The sequence below is a fragment of the Salmo salar genome, chromosome 12 (assembly GCF_965601325.2).
Source record: "Salmo salar chromosome 12, fSalSal1, whole genome shotgun sequence".
NCBI classification, from domain to species: Eukaryota; Metazoa; Chordata; class Actinopteri; order Salmoniformes; family Salmonidae; genus Salmo; species Salmo salar.
In genome coordinates this window covers 92,770,865-92,780,597 of record NC_138302.1, presented here as the reverse complement: position 1 = coordinate 92,780,597, position 9,733 = coordinate 92,770,865, and the positions used below count along the sequence as shown (strand labels likewise).

Genomic DNA, 9,733 nt, shown 5'->3' with positions numbered 1-9,733 from the left:
ATGTGCGTTTACGAAAAACAGTATTCATATAACAGCAGCAGTGAGATCCAGTTGTGACATACTGCTGGAGGAGATCTTAGGTCCTGATGTATAAAACAGGTGGGGAGTAATGAAGTGTTTACTGTACTGTATGTTGGCAGTCACTGTAGTGAGAACTAGTGAAAGGGGCTATTAACACTGGAATACTAGAACAACCAGTACATAGTTGCCTGGCATGGTGTCCTGTTTACTGAAAAACAACTCCTTTTTCAATATGTCCTAATTTTCTGTGTTGCCATAACTGACAAAAAGATAGGGTGTGATCTGTTACTAAAATAAAAGATAGGGTGTGATCTGTTACTAAAATAAAAGATAGGGTGTGATCTGTTACTAAAATAAAAGATAGGGTGTGATCTGTTACTAAAATAAAAATAGGGTGTGATCTGTTAGTAAAATAAAAGATAGGGTGTGATCTGTTACTAAAATAAAAATAGGGTGTGATCTGTTAGTAAAATAAAAGATAGGGTGTGATCTGTTACTAAAATAAAAGATAGGGTGTGATCTGTTACTAAAATAAAAATAGGGTGTGATCTGTTAGTAAAATAAAAGATAGGGTGTGATCTGTTACTAAAATAAAAGATAGGGTGTGATCTGTTACTAAAATAAAAATAGGGTGTGATCTGTTAGTAAAATAAAAGATAGGGTGTGATCTGTTAGTAAAATAAAAGATAGGGTGTGATCTGTTAGTAAAATAAAAGATAGGCTGTGATCTGTTAGTAAAATAAAAGATAGGGTGTGATCTGTTAGTAAAATAAATGATAGTGAGTGATCTGTTTGTAAAATAAAAGATAGTGTGTGATCTGTTAGTAAAATAAATGATAGGGTGTCATCTGTGATATAAAGTGGCTTATCATGGTTGAATCATCTGATAAGAACTCTTAAGGATCGTCCCCTTTTTTTCAATTTTTGCCTAAAATGACATACACAAATCTAACTGCCTGTAACTCAGGCAATGAAGCAAGGATATGCATATTCTTGGTACCATTTGAAAGGAAACACTTTGAAGTTTGTGGAAATGTGAAAGGAATGTAGGAGAATATAACACATTAGATCTGATAAAAGATAATACAAAGAAAGAAAAATGATTTTTTTTGTACCATTATCTTTGAAATGCAAGAGAAAGGCAATAATGTATTATTCCAGCCCAGGTGCAATTTAGATTTTGGCCACTAGATGGCAGCAGTGTATGTGCAAAGTTTCAGACTGATCCAATGAACCCTTGCATTTCTGTTCAAAATATTGTGTCAAGACTGCCCAAATGTGCCTCATTTGTTTATTAATACATTTTCATGTTCAAAACTGTGCATTCTCCTCAAACAATAGCATGGTATTATTTTACTGTAATAGCTACTGTAAATTGGACAGTGCAGTTAGATTAACAAGAATTTGAGCTTTCTGCCAATATCAGATATGTCTATGTCCTGGGATTTTTTGTTGTTGTTACAACCTCATGCTAATCGCATTAGCCTACGTTAGCTCAACTGTCTCGCAGGGGACCCACCAATCCTGAAGAAGTTTTAAAACATGGTCAGGGGACAGAATTGATCCTAACCATAGAGTGAAATGTGAATAGATTTCTGTTGAAAATGAACATGGAAATACAACATTATTGGACAGCATAGTTGGAACCAATCCCACCACCTGCATCCTGCAAAATCCCAATTCAACCTGTGATCCCAAGCAAAAAAAAAAAAGATTGTCTAGAAACATTTTCCAATGGTTTTATGTTTCCTCAAGGATACCAGAGTACAATTGACCATACTTTCTACTATTCCTGGTATATGCAAAATCATGTCCAAATGTAAGTCTGTTTCTTCATACATGTGGCCTTTATGCCTTAGATGAGAGCTCCAGATCAGAGCGGATATATACACTGTATATACAAAAGTATGTGGACACCCCTTCAAATTTGTGGATTTGGTTACTTCAGACACACTTTTCTCAGAAGAGTGGAGGCTGTTATAGCAGCAAACTGGTGACCAACTCCATATTAATGGCCCTGATTTTGGAATGAGATGTTCGACAAGCAGATGTCTACATACTTTTTGCCAGTATGTCAGGACGGATTTAAACACAGATAAGTGTCTGAAAACGACTACAAATACCCATAACGCCTGCTCAGATAACCTTCTACAGCAGGAGGACTAGATTTGGTACCAAACCCTGGATGAGGATATTTGTGTAACACCTTAATCACATTAGTGTAGGACTGGGGCAGTAAACCCACAGACATATTTTCATTAAATTGGTTAAAAAGGATGTCTACAAGATGTTTAATGGAAGTCGAATCGAATGTGGTATCCAAAACCAGTTTGTTCTTTAATCCTCAAGCAGCAGTATACTTTGTCCCTGAGTTAAAAAGGCCAACCCTAATACTAGTACTGTACAGTGAACGTGGTGAGACAACGAGTGAATGTGACTCACCCAGGTCATCACAGCACACCTCCATGGAGTCTGAGGAGCAGTCACTCAGGTCCTCCAGAGAAGAGGCATCATCATCCTGGACATTCAACCTACACGCACAGCATGACCATCAATTTACACCACCATACAATTGTGAGGGAAATAGAGCTAACTGACCGAACAGGGACATTCATATAACACATATTTACACTACAATATTACAATATCTTTGCTATGTATAATAGCCTATATAATAACGTATTCCCACTAGGCACACACTGGTTGACTCAACGTTGTTTCCATGTCATTTCAATGAAATTATGTTGAACCAAAGTGGAACAGATGTTGAATTGACATCTGTCCCCAGTGGATTGTCTTAAATGTATTCCAGACATACTCCCAGTGAGTATACATTAAAGTAGAGCTGATGCTATCAGTGTGCCCTCACCTGAACCTGAAAGGTGCCACAGTGGCCATGTTACTACGGGCTGGCTCACTCCCTCTGCGTGGCACACTGACTGTCTGCCTGGTACCACCACCCTGGCTCAGATGGGACGCTCTATGTTTGTTGGTGGACATATCTTTTTTAGATGCGACCATGCCTTGGCAGGAGAGGTTCCTCGGCTCCCTCTGCTCCTGACGGGTGGTCATCAACACAGCGCTGATCAGATTCCCGTTCCCTGCTTTAGTGTTGGAGAGCCTGCTTTGGCCTGAGTGGAGATCACCACCAGAGAGCCTCGACAGGGCATCCTGCGCGTCTCCATTGTCGTCCAGACGGCTGTGGCGAACCCCGCCTGAGGCCCAGTTCCCGTTGGCATTTCTCCTGGTGTGAAGTTCTCGAAAAGCCTTCTGGGATAGAGCACTGCTGCTGCGGAGGTCCAGGGTGTCCTTGGAGCGTGGTGGTGTCTGTCTCTTGGGGACCTGGGGGCTGCTGTAGGCTGACCGGCTGATGGTGCCTCTCTCTGGGGCATAGGAGACTCTGGAGGAGGAGCCAGTGGGACAGATACCACCCCTCAAAGCTGCACCACTCAGCAGCTCATTTGAAAAGGATGAAGATGATGAAGAGTAGGAGGGATGCATTTTGGTGCTGAGTTGAAACTGTGCTGTGGGGTTAGATAGGGCGCTGCCCCCCTGATGTTTCGGGTCCAGTTTGGAGAGGGGGGTTATCCTCCGGGGAAGGGGGATTCCAGAGACCAGACCTGAGCCTGGTTGGGCCTGGGATATGGTCTTGATGTTCACACCGCCACTCATGGTTTTCTGAAAGAAAAATAATTACAAAAATTACATGATGTTCCTCATATTTCATATTTCAGCATTTGTTTACATGTGGATAAGACCAAGTGAAAGTCTCCAAACTATTACCATGCTACAGTTGATTGATTCTAAATGGTTGCGTTTTTCATGGTGTTTTCTTGACTACAAATGTTGGATCTTAATATGACCCCTTTCAAATCAAAGCAATTTTTGTTGATCACATGCTTTGTAAACAACAGGTGTAGACTAACAGTGAAATGCTTACTTACGGGTCCTTCCCAACAATGCAGAGAGAAAGAAATTAGAGAAATAATAGAAAAGTCAATTAATAAAAGTCATAATAAATACACAATGAGTAACGACAACTTGGCTATATACACGCGGTACCAGTACCGAGTCGATATGCAGGGGTACGAGGAAATTGAGTTAGATATGTACATATAACTAAGAATAACGTGACAGATAATATAGAATTTCGTCATAGGAGGAAAATAATCCTGCGTTAGGGGTTTGTATACAACGCAGTGTTTATTTAATTTAGTTCTTTTTTTCAATGTAACCTTTATTTAACTAGTCAAGTCAGTTAAGAACAAATTCTTATTTACAATGCCGGCCTACACCAGCTGTCACTGGCAGTACCGTACCTTCTGTAGGCTACGTGCAAGCTACAAAGAGTCTCGTGCGAATTCATATGTGGATTATAATGAACTGACATATATGTAGGGGGTAAATGTATTTTTCGTTATGTTTTTATTTTTTTAGCAATTGTTTTATTATATGTTGAATGCAAGCAATAGGCAGAATCAATTATTTTGGTTGCCTTAGTGCCTGTGTGGTCATGCGGTTAAAAGCCACTGACCCCAGAGTCGACATATCTTCGAATTCGTCCCACTGCCCTTTGACTCATGGATGAATGTCTATTTTTGACGCATTCATTCCATGTGGTTACAGGGTTAATTCCGCATGGTTACAGGGTTAATTCCGCGTGGTTACAGGGTTAATTCTGTGTGGTTACAGGGTTAAAACATAAACAAGTCAAAGGTTAACAGTTTTGGCATTAATTCCCAGTGCTTAAGGTTAGGGTTATTGTTTGGGGAAGGGTTAAAACAAAACAATAAAAAACGACACGTCTATGTATCATTTGTACTCTTTGTGCTTTCTCGAGCATTGTTGTAGCACAGTGATCTTAGCAGCGCGCTCCAGCTCCGAGTGAATGCTGGGTGATCTAGTATCCAGACTGAGCCTACATTATGCCCAACAAGTTAATTGCAATTATTTAAATGTTTTCAAGAAGTTAACCGAAAAGTCTGATAATTTATACATCAGAGAAAGTGTCTCAGCGCAACAAAATCGTCTTTGGACAGTAGCAAATGCATTAACATCTTGACAGCTTTACGAAATGACATATTAACATTAGTCCTGCTTGCAAACAAAGTATTTCAAGATAAGTTCTCCCTCTGGATGGTATTGCAATCGGAACAACTTAGTTCTTTTATAACAGGTTAAGAGACAAGTATTCTGTGCAGTAGAAATCAAGTATTTCCTTGTTCACCACGGCAAATCTACTCTGGCAATTTACCAGATACCTTGTATGAATGGAAACTAATGTTGGTGTAGCCTACTGTTATTTGTTATCTATTTATGTTATCCAAAAGTGTCTGGTATGGTCATTTCTTATCAGGATCGGGGGTAAAATATCCCTGGACTGTCCATATTTGAAATGTGTAAATAAATCAGGTCAATCTGGGGATTGAGTTATTTGTTACAGAAGGGCGTGGGTTAGAATTGAACTCACACCGACATGGTACACCTATATGTGCACTCTGAAGGCAGTGGTCCTAATTCTGAAGGCAGTGGTCCTAATTCTGAAGGCAGTGGTCCTAATTGCTAGACCGACCCCAGGCCACTATTGATCTACATTTTGACCCTAGTATACACTTGACACTTGTTGTAGCCTAGTGGAGACCAATATCAATCTTGTGTTATTAAGCTATATAAAACCATGGCTGTTGATGTGTATGGCTGCATTTCAGATACAGTTTTGAGCATTTGAAGGGTGTAGAACTAGCACCTAGGCCTATAGCGTTTGAGCAAGAGAGAACATTATTTTGATAGCAAGCCCAGATCCCAATGACTTGACTGCCTCCGTGTGGAGAGAAAGAGAACTGCTCATTTTCAGGAACTCACGAGGCTCATTTGAATTTCCTGACGCAGCAGGTAAATTTCTACGACAACAGAGGGATTATGTTAAGATCCGACATCTGTCCTTCCTGAACATCAAGTATCAGTAGTTAGGTTACTGAACATATCATATGGAATCAATCAGAAACAAATTGAGGGGTGTTGTAGAGCTTCATGTGTGTGGTCCTTCTTCATGTGAGACTAGGGAGAACACGTGCGTGTGTCTATCTCATACAAAATATACTGTGGATCATATTCTTGCAATCCGTAGGAGATGGAAAATGGCATGCTTCTTGAAACAATTGTTCTACACTATACTGGATAACAGGTGTACCTACCAGGCTGTCTGTCTGACACACAGAGAAAGAGAGTGGGTTACTGTCTATAGATTCACTGTATGTCGTGTCAAAGATGATTTCATTAGAGGCTCGGGAATGCGTGGGGACGTGGGTACTTGAATTGAGTGTCATGAAAGTCACGTCAAATAAAATAGAATTGTGTTAATATTATAATTCCCATCATTTCGGTTGGAGCAGCTTTGCCAAAAACATATTCCATCATTCCTCTTTTCCCTCCAGTGAACTGCGTGCTGGGAGAGTCAGTGACAGACTGACATCGTTACAGAATGACATCGTTTGGCACACGCAGCAGGACTGCTGGCCCTTTAAGGTAGTGCCAGCAGCACCCCACCCCTCCCCAACTCACCGTCTGGCCATGTCCCTGGTTCATGCTACATCTTAAAATCAAATTGTATAGGTTGCGTACACATGTTTAGCAGATGTTATTGCGGGTGTAGCGAAATGCTTGTGCTTCTAGCTCCAACAGTGCAGTAATATCTAACAATTCACAATAATACACACACATCTAAAGGTAAAATAATGGAATTAAGAAATATATAAATATTAGGACGAGCAATGTCGGAGTCCGGAATATAAAAAGATATACGTGCTGGGATGTACAGTATAGACATTATAGACATTATGGACTCAACCCTGTGCTATGGTAACCATGGCCTCCCCATCAACACCCAGCCCCTGTCTACCACCCTCATATCACAACAATAGAAAACAGCAGCAGATATCTGTGTCGTGGGGGACTTGTTGACGTGTTCTGCTGCAGCTGCACATTAGATGGCCAGAGGCAATCACTATAAGATACTCAATGTAATATATAATTGGACCTGTATTTGATTTAGTCCTATTTGCCCTGCTGCACAACACATGGCTCCGTGTCTCTGTTCCAGATGACCCATTCAGTAATCATCGGTGTGGAGATAACCACAACAGGCCAGTGCCTTGAACAACCTGGAGGTACGACTAGTAAGGCCTGCATTTACACATGTAATGTAGGCATAGTAGGAGAGCAGCAGATGTTGCCACACACACACACACACTGTATGAACTAATGCATGTGGACATGCGCACACACACACACACACACACACACACACACACACACACACACACACACACACACACACACACACACACACACACACACACACACACTCACAGATACAGACACACAGAAACTCACACACACGTACACATCTGCACATGCGCATGCACGCACGTACACACACACACCACGCAAACACACACATTGATGAACATGAATCGATTTGACATTAATGACAATGGAGTGACAAGTCTCCTACACAGGGCCCATACAGACTTCCTCATAAACTGGGTAGTTCGAGCCCTGAATGCTGATTGGCTAACAGCCATGGTATATCAGACCGTATACCAAGGGTATGACAAAACATGTATTTTTACTGCTCTAATTACATTGGTAACCAGTTTATAATAGCAATAAGGCACCTCAAGAGTTTGTGAAATGTGGCTAATATACCACAGCTAAGGGTTGTATTCAGGCACTCCGCATTGCGTTGTGCTTAAAGACCAGCCCTTGGTACACCTCCTCGGGCCTTATTGATTGATTAAACATACTCTGCTAGCCTATAGTCTGCTGATTTGGTCTAAACTTGTCAACGTGACAGTGTTTGTTTATCAACATTTACGAACCCACTGTACCTCTGAATCTTGCCACAGATTATTATGACATCTAGTAGAATGCAGCCCATATCTACAGAGCACACCACACACCAAGATGTTAGATTGACAAGGAAAGCATAGAGATATCTCCTGTTATGACACACAGAGACCTAGAACCAGACAGGAGTGGAGTAATCACACAGAGACCTAGAACCAGACAGGAGTGGAGTAATCACAAAGAGACCTAGAACCAGACAGGAGTGGAGTAATCACACAGAGACCTAGAACCAGACAGGAGTGGAGTAATCACAAAGAGACCTAGAACCAGACAGGAGTGGAGTAATCACAAAGAGACCTAGAACCAGACAGGAGTGGAGTAATCACAAAGAGACCTAGAACCAGACAGGAGTGGAGTAATCACACAGAGACCTAGAACCAGACAGGAGTGGAGTAATCACGCAGAGACCTAGAACCAGACAGGAGTGGAGTAATCACAAAGAGACCTAGAACCAGACAGGAGTGGAGTAATCACACAGAGACCTAGAACCAGACAGGAGTGGAGTAATCACAAAGAGACCTAGAACCAGACAGGAGTGGAGTAATCACACAGAGACCTAGAACCAGACAGGAGTGGAGTAATCACACAGAGACCTAGAACCAGACAGGAGTGGAGTAATCACAAAGAGACCTAGAACCAGACAGGAGTGGAGTAATCACAAAGAGACCTAGAACCAGACAGGAGTGGAGTAATCACACAGAGACCTAGAACCAGACAGGAGTGGAGTAATCACGCAGAGACCTAGAACCAGACAGGAGTGGAGTAATCACACAGAGACCTAGAACCAGACAGGAGTGGAGTAATCACAAAGAGACCTAGAACCAGACAGGAGTGGAGTAATCACAAAGAGACCTAGAACCAGACAGGAGTGGAGTAATCACACAGAGACCTAGAACCAGACAGGAGTGGAGTAATCACAAAGAGACCTAGAACCAGACAGGAGTGGAGTAATCACACAGAGACCTAGAACCAGACAGGAGTGGAGTAATCACACAGAGACCTAGAACCAGACAGGAGTGGAGTAATCACACAGAGACCTAGAACCAGACAAGAGTGGAGTAATCACACAGAGACCTAGAACCAGACAGGAGTGGAGGTAAAAGAGGACTATTTTTGCCATAATACTAGAATTACATTTGTAAAATTGTAAAACAGTAATATGAATCTGATCTGAAAAAGGCTAGACAGACTTAAATAGAGAGGACGGTTATTTTCTTACCCAACTGCAGATTTCCTCTTTCACGCAAAGCCAGGATAATTCCACTAAGCAGTCGTGCATATGTCAGTGTTCCATACCAACTGCTAACCACTGCAATGGGATAAACCTATGATGAAGAATACAATTGAAGACCCACATGCTGCGTTGGAGAGGGTGTGTGAGTGGGGGTCAGAGGATGCTGTACACAAAACAAGCCAATGGAAAAGCTAAAAAGGAGGGTTGAATGTATTGTAACAGGATGTTTGCAACCTCTCTTTTTCTCTCTTATTTAATCTCTCTGTCACACACACATTCCACACACATGTCACACCAACGCACACACACACACACTGACATGCACACACACACATACATATGAGCGTGCTCATACACAAGCGAACACACACATGCATGCACACACGCACGCACGTACACACACACCCACCCACACGCACACACACACACACACACACACACACACAGTGACTCATATTTTTTGTGTGACATGCCAAGCTGCAGAGGCGGCATGCACATAAGGTGTACAGGGGCACGTGCCCCCTCAGATTTGTCATGTAAAAATATACTATTTATTTTAGTTTTTTGTTG

At 41.7% G+C, this 9,733-nt stretch overlaps 1 protein-coding gene across 1 annotated transcript; it reads right to left on the bottom strand.

Annotated features, from left to right (window-relative positions):
* Positions 1–1,282: 1,282 nt before the first annotated feature.
* LOC145859552 (uncharacterized) lies at positions 1,283–9,338 on the bottom strand. The gene is made up of 3 exons (XM_082959435.1): positions 9,149–9,338; positions 2,891–3,699; positions 1,283–2,552 (listed from the first exon to the last, which is right to left on the bottom strand). Exons 1-3 carry the CDS (start codon positions 9,206–9,208, stop codon positions 2,366–2,368), a joined length of 1,056 nt encoding a protein of 351 aa, XP_082815561.1. The 5' UTR covers positions 9,209–9,338; the 3' UTR covers positions 1,283–2,365.
* Positions 9,339–9,733: the final 395 nt, after the last annotated feature.